This window comes from Diorhabda carinulata, chromosome 3 (genome assembly GCF_026250575.1).
Source record: "Diorhabda carinulata isolate Delta chromosome 3, icDioCari1.1, whole genome shotgun sequence".
NCBI classification, from domain to species: domain Eukaryota; kingdom Metazoa; phylum Arthropoda; class Insecta; order Coleoptera; family Chrysomelidae; genus Diorhabda; species Diorhabda carinulata.
This window is the reverse complement of record NC_079462.1, coordinates 27,802,183-27,821,004: the sequence shown is the minus strand read 5'-3', so window position 1 is coordinate 27,821,004 and position 18,822 is coordinate 27,802,183. Positions and strand designations below refer to the sequence as shown.

At 32.6% G+C, this 18,822-nt stretch overlaps 1 protein-coding gene across 2 annotated transcripts in view; it reads right to left on the bottom strand.

The window, feature by feature from the left end:
• The window catches only part of LOC130891237 (uncharacterized), a 28,902-nt gene extending 13,581 nt beyond the window's left edge, over positions 1–15,321 (bottom strand). Inside the window, exons 1-4 of one of the 2 annotated variants that reach the window (XR_009058870.1) lie at positions 15,037–15,311; positions 1,448–1,600; positions 834–1,346; positions 118–388 (exon numbers count right to left, since the gene is read on the bottom strand). Coding sequence is in view for 1 of the 2 variants with exons in the window: in XM_057795852.1 (XP_057651835.1) it covers positions 118–388; positions 834–1,346; positions 1,448–1,600; positions 15,037–15,115 (1,016 nt within the window). In the remaining variant the exon portion in view is untranslated. Of the gene's footprint in view, positions 1–117; positions 389–833; positions 1,347–1,447; positions 1,601–15,036 lie in introns of both variants that reach the window. The other variant, XM_057795852.1, reaches the window with a different exon arrangement.
• Between the last annotated feature and the right edge of the window lie 3,501 nt (positions 15,322–18,822).

The following is an 18,822-nucleotide window of genomic DNA, read 5'->3' as shown; positions in this document are numbered from 1 at the left end:
ACTAACAAAGTTCATGGACTATTGTAGCACAAGTAATTATATATTAACAGATATTATAACAACAAAAAGTGCGTTATAGATGTTTAATAGATTTAATATTTTTGAAATTTTACTTACTTGTACCATCCAATGCCGACTGCAATAAGTCCTACAGTGGCAGCAGCACTGATTCCAGCTACTATGGCGATTATATAAACACCAGCTGTATTTCCATCTTCCATTGTAGGTTTAAGAGGAACCACTCTTATTCCATCTTTCCCATCTTCATTTGTTTGTAGACTATTTGCTGGAGTTACTTTGTCGCTTCTCAAATTCACCAAGAATACTTCCGATGGAACTACCTTAGTCGATTCTGAATTTGACGATTTTTCCTCCTCTGTAGTTGTTTCTAAGAATATAATTATTATAGGAACGAATAGATTTGCTGTGGAAATAGTTTTACGAAAGTTGATAATAAGAATATTGCTGGGGTTTGAATTTTTAACAAGAAAAACATGTTTTCAAATATGTACAACTAGTTTCTCTTACTGTAGGATGGAATGTATGTGTCGTTGTAGAAGCTAAAAGTATTCTTGAAACTAGCTTATTGAAATGTTCGTATGTGAGACATGACACGCAAAAGTGATTCAGTAATTTGTATTATTTAAAGTGAATAAAAACCTCCTTGTGTGGTTAAACGATTTCTGAAGCTCAAGAAATTCAAGTACAACACTTTGAGTCTCTTCAAATGGAGACACGAAGGTATTAGCTAATTTGATACTTAAAATTCAACAGAATCGAATTGAGAGAGAATAGAAATATTTAAAAAAATTTAATATGGTTATAATCAATACCTATAATTTGTTGTATGGTATCCTCCACATTTCTGAAAAATCTCGGATCCGATGGAGGGTAAGCAAATTCTGAAGGATTTTCTGCTAATTTAACGTAACCAAATCTAATTGTAGGAACTTGCCGGTCACGTATATCGTCCAAGCTGATATCTTGAGAAGACGTGTGTGAATGCTCATCATTAACTGGAGGTTTATTATCCAATAACAGTCTTTCATTATCTCTATATTCTTCATTTAATAGCTTCTTTTCGAGTAGCCTTTGACTATCATAGACATCTTCGTCTTTATCGTAATCAAATGTTAAGCCGTCGTCTACATCTGGTGGATACATCCGGGCATCCTCAGGAAGCTGCAAAGGGGGTATGTCCAAGTCAAAATTTTCAGATTTAGCCAGATTATGCAGAATGAATTGTAATTTTGGATTTACATGATGTTCACGAGATGGACGGTGCTTATGTAATTCAGACCTTTGCCAATCAATGACTTCTTGATATCGACGATGTTTATCTGGAACTATTGATATATTATTATATATGTATTTTGAATCAATTACTTCAAGTATCAAAACTAACAAATTGTCAAAATTTCGGATGAATATATCATGTTTTATTTACCTGACTTTACATCATATTCTCTAGGTAACTCTGGTTCCAAATAATCTATTTTTTTTTTAATTTCGTATAGATAACGTAATCGATTAAATTCAGGAATTTTGTAATCTTCTATTTGAGAGTCTTCTTTGGGCACATCGAAATCGAAGTCCAGACCTGAAATAAAGGAAAATAAAAGATAAAATGGAAAATTTTATTGATCTAACCAATTAAACACCATCTGTAGTAGTTTAATCTATTGTTGATGAATCGTCAAAGATGGTTTTTGGTGTTAACAAACGTTTAATAATTTCTAAAAATAAAAATTCTACAACTACTATGAAAAATGAAGTATTTCTAATAGCTTACTATTATTTTCCACATTACAAAAATTTATTTAGTATCAACAAAAGTCGATAAACACTTATAGGCTACTGTCATTTAAATTACCTATTTGATGAAACTGTCCACCTCGGGAAATCTAATAAAAAAAGAATTGAGCATACTGATAGAATCGTCAACTCTATTGATGAATTAATCGAACTCTATACTGAAATAGAGGCCGAAATTGCACCGTTTATGATTCAACCCTCAATTAATATAACAGGAAATTTATTAAAGAAGAATCCGGGTTAAACCACACAAAGTTATACAAATTTCATCATCAACTATCAAATTACTGTAATTGTACTCTTCAAATTTATGCAGTTGTAGAAAAAGAATAGTGTGCAGCATATGAGAAAAGTACTTATCTCACTAGTATGTTTGCACAAATTTAAACCCTCGTGAGAAAAGTTCAAATTTTACCACCAATTGCAAAATATACTATTCCAATTTTCTTCTAATTTACTGCCATTTGTTTGTTTTCTATGGTATCAAACGACGTCTATCAGTACATTTTTTAAGAAAATTCTGATGCTTCAAAACTGACAGATATCTTGAAAAACTGGGCATTCCGAATGAAAAAACAAATGGACAGAAGTATCAAGTTAAATTATGAAAACTATATGGAATGTTACCGTTGAGTTGTTTCAAAAAGATTACAATATCATTTTCAATTTATTCAGTGATGTGCAGTTCCAATGTTCCCCGATGATAAAACTGCTAAGCGGGAGCATCTACAGCAAGTGCCGGAAAAAGAAAACGAGACTCAGTTTTTCTGAAACACTGCGAATTCGTCAAAATAGTACAGCGATATGCTTTCTTTCATTCGTTAACTGACCCTCGCCAGCTGGTTGAGTATCACAGATACACCTCCCTTCCAACTTCAACAGATTGATTTGGATTCAACTCACGATAAGTACATGCTATCCTAAGCGAACCAAGCTTTTTGTTTAGTTCTACTTTGAGTAGTTCCCCCATATCTCTACTGTATAGAGCACGATTAAGTTTGAGATGCTTATGGGGACTCATTGGTCTCCAAATTTTGGTATCAGTGGGGATAATTTGGTCATTGCTACTTTTGCAGCAGCCCAGATAATTTACTTTTCGAATCCATAGGCTTTTAACATATTCATCGGTGGCCTGAGTATGTAGAGGTTCCGAGGATCTTCGGTATTGTGAGAATTACGAGCTAGGTCATCTTTTTGGCTAATTCTTATAATGGGAGATTATGAATATTTGTTTACAGCAAACATACTATTTGTTCGAGCAATTTTCTGCACTATCAATATTTAGGTAGAAAGAGTAATTTGGTAAAATTGTTGAAATAATTCGATCTATTTGGTTGAGATTTGAGGTCTACGATTTGCTTGGCTTTGATTTAAATTGAAATAGTTGAAAAAATTAAAATTTTCAACACATGTTTTCCATCCACAATGGTACTTGAATGTTCATAAAAACTGTTTATATTTCATTACATAGATTATCTCGTTTGCTTTGGTTTTTAATTTCACAAACATCCAAAAATTTATTTAAAAGATAAAATTCGAGTTTCACCCTTAAAGACATTTCCAATGAATAAATATCTAAGAAATGATTCACGGGAAACCCAATTTCATGATTAAATGAATCTCCAATACCACAAAACCGAGGCCAATCTACTAATTAATGTGTAGGAACACTCCTAGGTTTATGTTGTTTTTAACTAATCTGACTTGTGGCAAAAACTCCAAATGACGACACAAATTCACTATTTATTTACCTCAAAATATTATTTGGTTAGGTTAGAATAAAATACGAGGGCAATTCGGAAAGTAACCGCCTTTTCGGCGTGGAACTTAAAGAGATTGCTGTCAGTGAGCATGTCGAAGGGCCAAGCGTTTACTAATTATAACGTGACAAAATGTGTGCCTCAATAGAAATCACTCAAAATGTTTGGTGGAGATTTTGATTAACTGTGTATTAAACAAATACACTGAGGCATATAAACAATTTAGTAAACTGTTCAATTATGAGTTTTCATATAATATCCGATTGAGTAGCCGACGACCTTATCTGGTCAAGTTTGGAGCCAACCAACCGCTAAAATGGCCAGTACTTGCAATGTATTAAACAAGACCTTAATTTACGGAAGGGAGAGAAATAAAGTCATATTATGGAGCGAATCCACAACGTACTTACGTCAGACAAACACTTAGACGGACCATAGACGGATCGTAGACTGAAGCAAAGCCCTAATCACAGAGTATTCCGAAATCGATTATCACAAATATAATATATATTAGGCAGTTTATCCGGACAATAGGTAATGTGGATGAGTTAGAAAAATGCGATTCAAGACCGCTACATCTGACTAGCTTTTATGAAAACACGAAGGCACAATCTAGGATTTGAACTAGTTGGCCTGATTTCAAACCAGTGATTCTGAAAAGCATTCATAGGTTAGCGCGAGGGCGTACAAGGAGACTGCAAAAGGGTTAACCAAGCACCAGGCAATTGGGACTAAGAAAATTTGTCATTATTAGTATAAAATATCTTGGGGGATAAGTCATTATAGGGTTTTGTCACCAAACGTCAAAAGTCTTGGGTAGTGTTCAACTTTATTATGATTTTATTCGTATCTTTATAAGGTTTTTCATTACAATTATTTATCTTCTTTCATAGCACTTGAGATTTATACGAAAAAATAATTTTAAGTGATCGAATCTCATCATTTTATGTTTTTGGTGAATTGATAACCACACAAAATCAATTTATCTATTGCTTTGAAATCACGAAAACTGTACTATGGTGTAACAAACTAAAAGTACCATTAAACAAACGCCAGTAAAGGAGATATCTGAATCCTTTATAATATTCTGAAATGCTCCTATTTTGAAATATTGATTGTGTTTGATTTTATATATATATTTGTTTTTATTATGCCAATGGGGTTCCTTCACCTATTGCAATAACCGTTCAACGTTCAACGTTTGGAATTTTAAATGTTTATTCACCATTTGCTTTGATTTAATTCATAAGTATCCTCAATATCCTCTTTCTCATAGCCATTGTTGCATATTATCCTTGTTCCGTCGACTGTTTGAAATAAGAACATTGTAACTGATTTATTTCATTTTTAGTATGTTAGACTATATCCAGTATCAATATCTAATAAAAATCGTAATACCCATCATAAATTTTCACATTAAAAGCTGGATACCCCATAAATAATAAGTTCAAAGTATCGAGAAAAGTGAAAAAAGTGAAGAGCATTCACTTTTTTCTATTAAACTACATATACGAGGGTTGCTACTTAAGTTTTGACATAGACAAATGAAAACAAGTATTTATAATTGAACATGGATTCATTATTTTTCCAAACATTCTCCATTAAGATCAATACATTTTTGCATGCGTTTGAACTAATTTTCGAAACATTTTTTCCATTCCAATTGAGGTACATCCAAAACATGTTAATTGAACCCATAAACCATTTCTTCGCAATTTAATTTTATTGGGTGTCAAGCAAAGACTACGTCAGATGACCTATCAATTCGATGTTTTGACTTTTCAAAAACGTTTTGTTTGAACTGATATGGTGAGAATGATTCCTCTTCTGCGATTGGTTTCCCTGATTTTTCCAAATAATTCTGGCAAACAAATGCTGGTATACATTTCAGAAATGACTGACCTACTTAATGGAACGGTGGCTACATATCCAGTTATTCCAAAAGAACGAGAGACTATTTGCTTCGAAGTGCTTCGTGCGCGAACAACGTTTAATTTTGGTCTTGTTGAAAGATCCATATAGACAACTGTTGTTTAGTTTCGGGTTTATATGCATCGATTCATGATTCGATCTTATAGACATCTTTTGAAGCCTCGCGATTGAATTTTTTCAGCATTTCTTTGCTTCGACGAGATTCTTTGAGCGATTGTCAAATTATGTGACATCCAATGCAAACCAATCGTTTTAAAAGCCAAATGTTCATGAAATATTAAATGTATGCGAGTGGAACAAATGACCAAATATGCCTCAATATCACGGCTTTTCACATGACGATCTTGCAATATAATTTTACGCAAGGCATCGATGTTTTCTCGCACAACAGACGATCACGGTTGAATTCGGAAAACGGTAGCTCGCGATTAAGCTTCATCATGAAAAGTCAAAGCGATTTGATCGACACACAGCTGTTGGTTTAATCCACGTCGAAAAGAATATCATCATACGAAAATTCAATTTCATTTTTTGATTTTTTTTTAAGTACGTCCACCATTAAAAATGTCAAACTTAATGGTAGCAATGTAAGATTTGAGATATTAACATCATTTTTGCCACACCTCAAAACTTAAGTAGCATTATTTATTAGATTAGCGGTATAGAAGTAAACTCTGCCTAGGGTATCATTTGCTAGAGACTCCATTCTTGAAAAAATCTTACACGAGACATTGTTTCTGAAGCAGTAAGCAGTATAAATCCTTTATCGAAGGAATCTCCAGGATTAATTACATAGTAATTCGTTATAAAATGATTAAAATTCAAATTAAACTCCAGTCAACTTCAGCAGAATTATAGAAAGTTATAAGTGAGTACTGCAGATAAACTGAAAATGTTTGACGTAAATTTATATTTCAAAATTAGGTCATTATAAAATGTATTTAACTTGCATTTGTACAAATTTTAATATATGTCGAATATACACATTCTGATATGTATTTTCGTTGTTATGTATGGAATAATATATACATGTATTAGTATGTACGTATGAAGTGTTCTACGACAATTTATTCATGAATTTAATTAATAATTTAAACCGTCGTGAATCAATAAAGTAGATATTCAAATAATTTTCTCAATGGTAACATATTTCACCAAACATTTTTAATTATTGTCAATTCCTTCGATTATGATATCATAAGCTAGCGAATAATCAGCAGTAATTACACAATTCTGTAACGATTTTAGTACTGCCAAAATTAGTGGAAAGAATACAAAATAAAGAGACGTTAGAATAGTAGCAAAGCTGAAGTGGAAATTAGTCATCTACAATAGATAAATGAAGACGAAAGAGGAACTGAATAATCATAAATTGGAGACCCCGAGAATACAAAAGAGGTAGAGAAAGGATACAAATAAGACGGGCTGACGAGTTAGAGCAACATTTAGGATTTAGATGGATGAATATGGCAACAAATCCAAACCATTAAAAAAGGCTTGAGGAGGCCTATGTCTAGAAATGTAACGAGAAAGGATAATTAAATAAATAAAATTTGCATTGTATGATTACTTTATTCTTCGCCACACTACCCAGGATTGTCTGGCCTTGAAATAAATGTATTTTATTCTAATTAAGAGGTTTAAAGCCGACTCCCCATAATTTTTTTAAATGAAGGCTAAACGCAGACCAGATTTTTGCATCTACCTCGAAATTGGATACCTGAAAACCAAAGGTGGATTTATAACATTTTTTTCCCAGCCGCCAGTCTTTCTCAATTTTTCTCTTCTCTTTTATAATTAAATAAGACATGAAAATTCAGTGTTTCGACGTTATTCATAAGAAGTTCAACATTTTTCACATGAAACATTAAAGCCATTGATGGGTAAATAAGTTGTTTCGAAACTTCTCGTTTACTTTTTATAAAAAGCAATAGTCATAGCTACATGTTTTCAAACAATATATTGTAAAACAAATTTCGATTTTCGTCTATCTGTAAGCATTCATCAGCTTTTTATATTGGAAAACCAATCCTCATCACCACCAATGTCACTACTGAAAACAACATAATTGTCTAACTGGAGAATGGGAGAAATCCTTCTCACGATTACGACAGAATGAAAAATGTCCAGATTTCTTATTGAGACACTTATCGCATTTTGGAAATGGGTGAATGGGTTGTTGACGATTCTATATCCAAATAAAGTTTCACTAATTTAACTACAAATATCACACAGTATGAGTGCTGTTAAAGCCTTTTGGCAGAAGATAAATCATCTTCCTTTCATTTATACTATATAATTCAACAAAACTACAATCTTGAATATTGTATTTCGGCTCAGTTCAAATCACAGGTGCGCTAAACTTGAAATAGCTTTGGCATCTTGTGGATGACAACATATCAAAATTAAAAATTAAGAAACAGAATTAATTGGATACGATAACATTGAGTGTGATAAAATCATTTTCCTAGGAAATATCTACAGTTATACATTTGACGTAAGCTTCGGTGTTTTCACGCCTCCGCGCGACTTTTTAAAGATTAGTTAACCTAATTTTATCACCAAAAACGTTTCTTTTTGTAGACTAAGCTATTGTTTGAAAGCTGGAGATTTGTCCGAAATTTTCCATTCTATATTTTCAAGTTTTTTAGTAATCTAAGGTGAAAAGCATTTTTAGTGAATACAGGCAATGTTATACTAAAACACATGTTTTTATACAAAGACATAAAAAGGTAAGAGTATGATAAGCCACCCCACGACGATCATCATCAAACTCTATACATAGAATATTGATGATACGAGAAATCGATTCACCATATCTATTTTATGCATTTACTTCCGGAGATACCGAAAGTGGCCATTACCTCAGGAAGGCTAACATATATCGAGCCATGCATAATATTGTTGGATAGATCTCATCAAGATCTATCTGTGTGTGAAAAGTCATGATGATTGAAGCATGCACAGTAGAGTTTCTGGGACTCGCTATTTTTAACAAAAAAGCAATGCATATTCAAAGAAAGTTTTGAAAATAGTTCATTGGTTCCATAGTAGGCAAGAGAATCAACGATATTTTCATTTTTATGTGGTTGGTGACTAGATTTCTAAACGTGTTTTTGTCTTTTGCAATGTGCTACAGTTCTTTTATGTCTGAACTGACCTATTTGCTTATATACTAAAGCCAGGATTTATCTTCAATTTCAATAAACTTTCTTCTCATGTTGAGGTTTAGATTTCCATTTATAAATATTGAAAAGAATTTGACAAATATTTTAAGAGCCATTTCTATTCATTTCTGTCTGACGCGCGTTTAGATAAACAAGTTAACGTCTTTAGAGACTTTTTACCTGTGATACCCAACATGCAGCAAAACTTCAGTCAAATCTTAGTACTTAAGGATAGTGGGGTTATTTAGAAATAAAAGAGCGACCCTATTGTTCAAAACCGAAAGAACAACCAAAGTAGAATTTCGTTTCATTTCTATATCATATAGGGATTGATGTGACTGTTATATTAAGTTTTTCTAGACTCATTATTGTTCTTGAATTGTTGAAATGATTTTATTCTATCCCTGTACAAAGAAAGAAAGAAGCCATTCAACAAAATGCTAAGTTAAATTGAATCAGAAAATATCGTTCATGTTAAACCCATAAGCTCAATATGTTATTTTAAAATAAATTGATTTCACGATCAATTCTGGCTTGAAAAGTAAAGAGGGTTTGTGAAAATAAGTCTCAGATTCAGACTAATTCAATACGAAATTTCATTTAATCTCAGTTTCAACAAAAGTCTAGACTGGTTAGCAAGGTTTCCCTATTATTCCAAAGTTTTTATTATAACTACTGTTTACGAAAAAGAAAACATAGATGGTAGTTTATGGAGATACTGCAGATTAGTTTTTTTTTCATTTATTGAGAAATGAATAAGTAATCGTCTCTACTGTCCTATACTACATTTTATCAAAATAGATTTATTGGTAAGTTTCAAATGACATTTAAGGCTTTACAGGGAATTATATTGTAATCATTTCTTCATACCCTAACGCGTTAAATTGATAAATTACTATGAGCAATTTACTGTATTCTTCTTAGCCGAGACGGCCTCTGAGTCGGCCAACGTCTCAACACTTCCAAAAAAAAAATAATATGTTGTTAACCTTCTCATATGTTTTAAACAGTTGGCACGCTGACTCGAACATCGTCTCGGCGAAAACCTCTGTGGCTGTCATCGCCCTTAAGTCTGTACAGAATGTGATTCATCTATGGTCGATACACTTAAGTGATCTTGCACCAGAGGAAGATCCATCATACCTGCACGACTAATCCGATAAAAGGTCTGCGATTCCGGGCTGACCAACACCACAGTGACATTGAACAAGATATGTGTGATTCCGGAGAAATATATGAGCCCAGCATGACTTTGTTATTCACTCTACAATTTCCTCATTTCAAAATTATTAGACGCAATCAATCACGGTAGTAAATCATTATAGAATTATAGAAATAAAGAAGCCACAGAAATAACTTTAAAAATTGATTCATATAAATTCATATCACCGACTTTTGATAGTAAATTTCAACGAGATTGTATTGATACAATTGATAATACAACTTATAAATAGTATATACAGTAGCAATACATTTAGATTTCACTTGATTTGGGGTCATTAACCAAAAAGTCAAAATATATTTCCTTTTCCTGTTCCTTTCCTGTAATTGATTGGAGATAGATGTAATATTGCGTATTATCATCAATGAATATGGATAATTACAAATATGTGTTTTTTTCTCTACCAATATTTTGATAATTGGAATGCATAGTTTAAATAACTATGCACTCATTAATATTTATTCAAACATTGAATTCCATTTAAAATAACAAAATTGGACTTTCATCCGTTTATTTAGCTATTGCGTTTAATTTAAAGTGAACATACAGTATCGGAGCTCACACTTTTTCTTCTGTAGGTAGGCACTAATAAAAAAAATAAAATTTTTTTGTTTCGTTCTTAAAATTATACAAAATGATGATAAAATTTCAACAGTTCAGTTCAAATTTTTTTTTAAATAAACTTTTATTCAAGACGTTCATAGCCGACCAGTACAAAATTTATCTTCGAACATGTCTTGGTGGTATTGCAACATATGTGCCTTTCCATAAACCTCACATTATGGATTAACACAAATTTCTGTATTCTTTTATTTCTTAGCTTCGTCGTTTGTTGGTGAGTGAATTCGCAATCCCGCAATGCAATTTGTGATTTGTATTTTAAGGTTCTTGAACATCTTAAATCAATTTCAAATTCAGAAGACTTAAAATGTATATAGTTTTTGGTCTTAATATTATTTTTTTAGCTCTCTTTAACCACAATTAATTAATTAATTTACACTGTTAATTGAGACTGGTACTGAAGTAACTGAACTGTCATCCGCTTCATGTTACACATCAACCAATTTGCAACCTTTCTACATTACGAATGATTGAAACTGTTTTATAACCAATAATATGAATAAATGAAAAAAAAAAAAAAGATTTGCATGCCGATTTTGAAAAAATAATTACATTATTCAGCTATGTAACTGAACGCGGCACTCATAACCTATTCTGCTTGCCTAAATTCCAAATATTTTCGCAATATTTTTGATACTGGGAGAATTAAAAAAAATTCCGCTTCCCATAATACTGTCAATTGTTCATACATAATTGTAAACACACTGCCTTCTGATATCTTTATGGACTCAGCAACTCATGCAATTTCAATTTACGATCGATTAGATATAACTAATTTGTGGACTTTGTTGATATTTTCTGGAGTGATCAACTCAATTGGACGACCAGAATGTCGTCCCTTTTAAAGCAGATCTTTTCCTAGCCATTCAAGGAAATTTGAGCAGACCCGATAATTTTTTGGCACCAACTTCGCACAGACTGTTGTCACGTGTAATTCCTCGTGTAAAATTTTTCTGACCGTTTCTTTATCGGCGTTTACAGCCTCGGCAATCATCCGGATGCTCATTCAACGATCTGTACGCACAAAATGGTTGATTTTGGTCACTGTTTCCGGAGTTGAAACAGTCACAGGGCGATCTGGACGCTAGTCATCTTCAGTGCTCTCTTGACCATTACTAAAGCGCTTACACCACTCAAAAACACGTCCACGAGATGGAGATTTGTCCCCATGAGCGTCTTGCAACAATTTATAGCACTCAGTTGGAATTTTTTGTGTTACTGTACAAGTACTATAATAGTGATGGAAATATGTTTTTTACCCTACCTGTTGGATTTTCTAAATTTGTTGATAGATAATCACGAAAACTACGTTCATGAAACCTCGCTTAAGTTTCAAACATCAGCTGGATGTTTGCAAGTGCTAATTTAAGTGAACATATTTTGGTCAGCATTCAACTTTTGTTACACTCTGCTGAAATTTCAGAAAATGTAATTATAGTTCTATTCTTGTTTGCTCACTTAGTGCTTTTGATTTATATAAAATATTAATTTACTTCCTGACGACCGACGGACATGTTGATTACCTGAAACATTTGCTTCCGTAGACACGTATTCTTTTCCTTTAATAATACTAATTCACGACGCCTTATTTTCTGTTCGCGTTGTAATACAAGCTCGATGCCAGGAGCAAATGTATTTCTTTATTAATTTCATATTTTTTCGGATCTATTGCTCTTTGAATACAAATAAACGTTGGTGGTTTTGGTTTTTTCATACGTTTTATTACAATACAAACACGACAATTTGATTAGCTTTCGCTTCTCTCATAGAATATTGTCCGCGGTTTTATTTACACAATAGTAATAAATAAAATTGAAAGAGAAGAAGGCTTTACATTCCATCAAGAGTTTCAAATTCGAACACGCATAGAGCGAATGCTGGAATGGCCTTCTGTTACGAGTGTTCCATGCTATTTTCTCTTGTATTTATATTATTTATTTATAAAAAAAATTGTTAGAAATATACATTAGGGAAATTACACCTTAAGGTAGATGACCGGTTGGTAACACTGATTCATGTTTGATAGTTGAAATATTTTTTAAATTTACGAGTGTGATTAAGTTGCAAAAAAACTCATCCTGTAAGCGGAATATGGGGTGAAGAAGTTTAATCTACACCACCAGAATTACGGGACGTGGCTTCTACCGCCATAAATACCTCCTCTTTATAGAGTGATAAATAACAATTTCAATATATTAAACCATCCATTCATTTTAAGGTGAGGTCTTTCCAAGACATTTCTTGACTGTAGATTTGTATGTTTTGTCAATATTTCATGAGTACATTTACTTTGACTAAGAACTTTTAACTTATTGTAAGTCATACCTTCAAATTGAAATAAACTCATACCGCCCTCAGATATGACCGAATAATGCATCGTCCAGTCAGCTGTCAAAATGAAACTGTTATGCAGGGGTAACAACCCTTCACAAAAAATGACTAAAAATCGCTTTAGAGTCCATTTCGCGAATAAGGTTGTTATAAAACCCAAACAAAAATATCACTTAGATCCTCAGAAATGAACTGTCGACAATATTTTGGGGTCTTTGGTGAAAGAATTTGAGCATAGTTGCCGGCCTGTGTATTTTGCATGTTCCTCTTGACACCTGGGCTATAAGTTTTTCCATTAATTTACATTAATTTTAGCCATCATTAATTTTGCATAGCAACATCAAATAAATAAACAAATTTTACATTCACACGTTATATCTACCATTAATATTGGAAATTGTTTTCGGAAACTATGATAGTGCTAACCCGATCATGATCTGAATGTTCTAAACATAACCTAGGTCACATTCATTGTTCTTGTCGTAATCCTGGTGAGCAAAACTTTATTTAAATGGATATGCTGCAAGATATTCCAAAACACTGTTTTTAAAAATATTTGGAAATTTCCAAAAGTTGATACGATTGGTGAAAATGACTATGCTAAATTCTAGGGCAAGGGTAACAACAAAAAACGAACCATCTGAGAAATTGAAATAAATGCTGGCGTAAGGTAGGGTGACGGACTCTCAGCGGTATTGTTTGATATTGCAGTTGAAGGCATAAGACGGGAATGTGATATCAATGGAAGTATCATTAATAAATTAATACAAGTAATAGCATATGCTGATGATTTGACACTAATAGCAAGAGACCGAAAGAGTCTAGAGAGAAAATTGTAAGAGAGGCAGGAAAAAGACGATTGAAAATACATCAGGAAAAGACAAACAGTGAATATAAATGAACTCATCTTCGAAGTACTTTAAGTACTTAGGAACAATGATAAGCAATAGAAATAACACGGAAAACGAAACAAAACAAAAAATTCAGGCGGGATATTGGGCATGTAAAAAGTATAAAACTATAATGCAGAGCAAAAGAATTAACAGAGCAACCAAATTAAGAGCCTACAAGACTATGGTAAGTCCAGTAGTTCATGGACCAGTGAAAGCTGGAAATAATAAGTATAAAAGATTTATGGACTATGAAATTAAGAATATATTAGAAGATGAGGATAAAGTAAATATAGTTACAGCAAAAAGAATACGATGGTACGGATACATTAAAAGAATGGAAAAACGGCAGGGTACAAAGAAAATAACAGAATGGAGACCGAGCGAGAAAAGATTGCCTGGTAGACCAAAAAATAGATGGGAAGATCAGATTGTGCAAAATATACAAAATCTGGTAGTACGTGACCGGAATAAACATATGCAGGACAGATAAAAATGGAGAACAATAGTCGAGGCTTCCAAAATATGTGGTCGATTGAAGGACTATAAGCAAAAGCTTATGCTGTGGTATTTGTTATTTCGAAGACTTGTAGAAACACTAGACTTACTTATATCTGTATGCCAGGGGGTTTCTATGATCTACTAATCCTAACAACAAGAATTGTCTCCGTGGATGGTCAACTTTCTATATAAAATTATGTGGTCAAATATAGCATTCCATTCTAAATAGTATGTTTCTTACTTTAACTACTTCTGGAACATATGGTTGTGAGAAAATGCTATACAGCCGACTGAGCCTGTATATATAATACTAATAAGGAGCAAACTACTTTGTTGTTTATGTAGATACTATTATTTTTTTGCTGAACGTGTAGTTACAATTTAGCTCATTACATCTGAATCACCCTTTATAATATCTTATAGATTAAATCATTTCAAAGTTTTTTATCATGTATACAATTTTATTTTATATATAGAAGAAAGTTACTTCATATGTGAAATACAAACAATTAAAAAATATTGTCAACGATACCAACAAATTTTTTTAGTTGAAATTAATAATTTTGTGTTAAATTATTAAAAGATTTGAAAATATTTTCATTATGTTGAATCATTTTGAATATACAATATTTATAACAAATGATGTTCATATTATAATGACCACTTCCTTTATTAATACTCCTTATAATATATCTTATATAAAATAATTTCCGAAGACTCAATAAATTTCGCGCTTTTTTGCGACTATTAACCAAGTTTATCATATCAAAAGAAAAGAGGAACCGAAACTAACTTACCGGAATAAACGTCGATATCGTTTGATTCACAAACACTACATGATATTAAGCTGACAATGCATATGAAGCTGAATTTCATGTTGTTAATATGTATACGGTTTTCTCCATATGTTTTCACAATTCGGCCATTTTTTCGATTGATCAATATCCGAGCTGATACTTCATTGGATAAAACTCCATGTACGTCACAATGTTCGTGATGGTTTTCCAACTATATATACGCTTTTCGGAGGATTTTCAGTTACTGAAAAATGAATCGTTCGTTTACGTATACTGAAACCGAACGGCAGTCATGCGCCATATCCTTTATTATTATCGTTGGATTTTAGATAAGAATATCCGCTCAAATTCGTAAATTTTGTATTGTTAAGTCAATGAAAAGTAAACCTAAAATTACCCTTGACGATATTGTGATTTGTAGTGACATTATTAATTGATAGCTGTCCAAATTATGACACTGTAATTAGATTTAATGGTTATTTTGGGTCAAGTCTATTTTGCAACAAATCACAAGTAGAAATACGGGGTTTTGTATATGAAAATGATGATGAAAATTGTAGTTGTATCTTAGAAAATATTAACTCATCTATTTCAATGTTTTTACTTTACATCGCGAAATGCAAATGTAAACCAAAACATTGGTAATTATCTTATATATTAAAAAAATTGATGAATTCCATTCCGAGTCCGTTCAGGCATTCTACCCAACCGATTTGCTTAATTTTTTTTTCAATGAAAGGTATTGATGCACAGACCATCAACCATCGGATTTCATCTAATTTTCACCATTCTCAAGTTATACTCAAATGCGATTTCCCCCTGTACATTACTTATGGGAGTTTTTCACATACACACGTCCTATCCTCAATATCTCAGGTTCTATTCAAGATAGAGTTGGAGAGGAGCTAGGCGCGGACATTCAATGTGGAGTTATGGATTTTTGTAGGTTTTTGGCAATTTTTCTACATTCAAAGATCTATATATCAGGTTCTAATATAGCTACAGAGTTCGGTTTTTTCTATTATAATGATTTCTGATACTTAGTTAATGGATTTGATGCGAGCGAAGCCGCGGGTAAAAGCTAGTTAACGTCTAGTTAACTAGTTTCAGCCTTATTTGTACCAATCATCACGAGCTTTTTTGAGCGATAGTCAAATTAAGCGGTATCTAGAACAAATCAATATTTCTAACAGCCAAATATTCATGTACCATTGAATGTATGCGAATAGAACTAATGCCAAAGTATGCCTCAATCTTACGGTATGTCACATGACGATCCTACCATATCAGTTTAGGCAGAGTATCGATGTTTTCTGGCAGAACAGTCGATTTTGAACGACCTTCGCGAAGTTCAGCCTGTAGCGAAGACGTAAAACCAGCCAAACACAGTAGCTGGATATGGTGCTTCATTAGCAAAAGTCAAAGGGAGTTGATCAGTACACAGATGCTGATTAAATCCATGTCGAAAATCATAGAAAATCATCGCACGATTTAAATGTTTCAAGTATCTGTAAAGAACTCAAATAGCATTCGTATGACAACATGTTCTGAGTATGTTCACCATTAAAAATTTTTTGATGCCACATCAGTGTTCTCATATCTCAAAACTTAAGTATCGATCCTCAGTTTGTAATGGAATATAATGTAACTACCAATAACTAATCATTATTATATCAATAAATGTATTGGCCGTAGCTTTCATATGCACTTTAAGCTAAATAAAAAATCATTCAATAATTCGTTATAGAATTATAAACAGTAAGGTATCCAGTAAATTGAAGAACATTTTTGAGTGGGTATTATTCAAATTATTTTTTCCTACGTTAGGTCCCAGCTTTTATGTTGCGCCAGATATCGTTAAACGAAAATCCAATTTCATACTTCTAAATTGTGTGTATACAAGGAATGTTAAAATATTGTTCGTGTATTTTTTATTTTATAATACTTATACTACATTTGTACTATGGAGGATAGAGAGAATGAAGAACAATCTGTGATAGGATGAAGTGTACGTAGAAATGTGTTAAATAAAAGTGGCGCCATCTCAGTAACTGGGTAAATTTTAAAGGAAGCGACAAATATGATTACGCTCTGGACTAGTTTTTCCACTTTGGTATAACCAAAGTTGGTGAAATTTTCAATAATGAACTATGATCTTTTTAAAACTAGATTAAATTTCTTTGCATATGCGTTGGAAATTTTTTCCTTGAGCATGCTACTAAGTAGGTAGCTTGATTGGTTTAAAGAAAAAACTAATGTTTTCGTTAAATGTGTGATAATAAATGCTGGGAGTTGAAGATTCTCCCTTCCGTGGCCGTGGCATTTTGTCGACTTGCCATCCTGTCGTCACTGGCTTGTGTGTTTCTATTCCGTTCGTGTTTACATTCAAACAGATATGCTACAAGATTCTTTTTTATATTCGAAACTTCTGGTATTTCGAACCATTCGCGTAGGTTTTTCATCCAGGATTTTTTCTTTCTACCTAAACCTCTCCTACATGCTATCTTGCCTTCAACGATAAGCTGTAGCAAACCGTATGGCCTAGGTAGGACGCTTTTCTTTTCTTAATAGTTACAAGAAATTCTAAATTTTTAGCCATTCTTCTCAGAACCTCCGTATTGGTTACTCTATCAGTCCAAGGTATTCTTAAAATGCGTCTAAACAGCCACATTTCAAAAGTTTCGTAATATTTCGTGGCTCGCCATCGGGTACTAATGCCCAGGTTGCGGTTGCTCAAGAACTTTATAAAATTGAAATGAAAATCACTCAAGTTTACCTATTGAACAAAATGTCTTGATAAAAAATATGTATTTAATCAACGGAATCCTGAGATAACCACTTACTGAAAACTCACATGGAAACATGATACAGTTATTAAGTGGGATTCAAACTAATTCACTTTACATGTACCTAAAGAAAACTCATCTAGTCATCCCTATAAATGGATTTTCATCAATATCTGTGTATTCATCTTTACTCAATGTTGCTTCTGTAATTGAAGGAGAAATGTATAATTAGATGACGGGATATCTTGTTTCGGAATAATATCGATAATAATAATACAAAGAGGTATTAACACAGTTTCACGTAGACAGCAAAAAATTTCATATTTGATAATTCCCTGTAATAAATGACGTTTATGGGTGAAGCCAAGAGGAGCATTTGAATTTAATGTATGAATTTAACTTTCCTTAAAAGTATTCTAGCTTGTTTCATCGTTCATTTTTAATGTGCGTTTTGAAAGGAACCAAAATAAAAGGTTGAACATCAAGAATAATGTAAATCCATTTGGAGTATTATCATGAAGCGGAAAAGAACGTCTCGTGCCTATGTCAAAATTTCCTTTCATTCATTTCGTTGACAGATTTGTGGAACTGAACCTGGAAATGAACTATTAGAAATTTTAAGTTCTTTTAGCTTGGGTTCTTGGTTATTTGGAATTCAAGGTTAACGGAGAGGCCAATTTTCTTGTCAAAAAGGAGCACAAAAACCGTTCACTGTATCTGAAACTTTTTGTTGTATAAAAGGAATTCAAAGCAAGAACGAGTTCCAGTAAAGTAAAAAAAAACTGAAAAAAATTACTAAAGAGGATGATTCTAGAACTGGATCACTCTAAAAATTTCCTAATACTGTGAGATGTGAGAAATATCTGACTATTAGCATGAATACGCTTTTGACTAGCATCTGATTAAATCAGTTCTTACAGAAATTTTCAAGTCCATATTCTGTTGTAAAGAGGAATGAGCTTCGGATCACCTCTTTACAGAAAGCCTTGACATTAAAAGT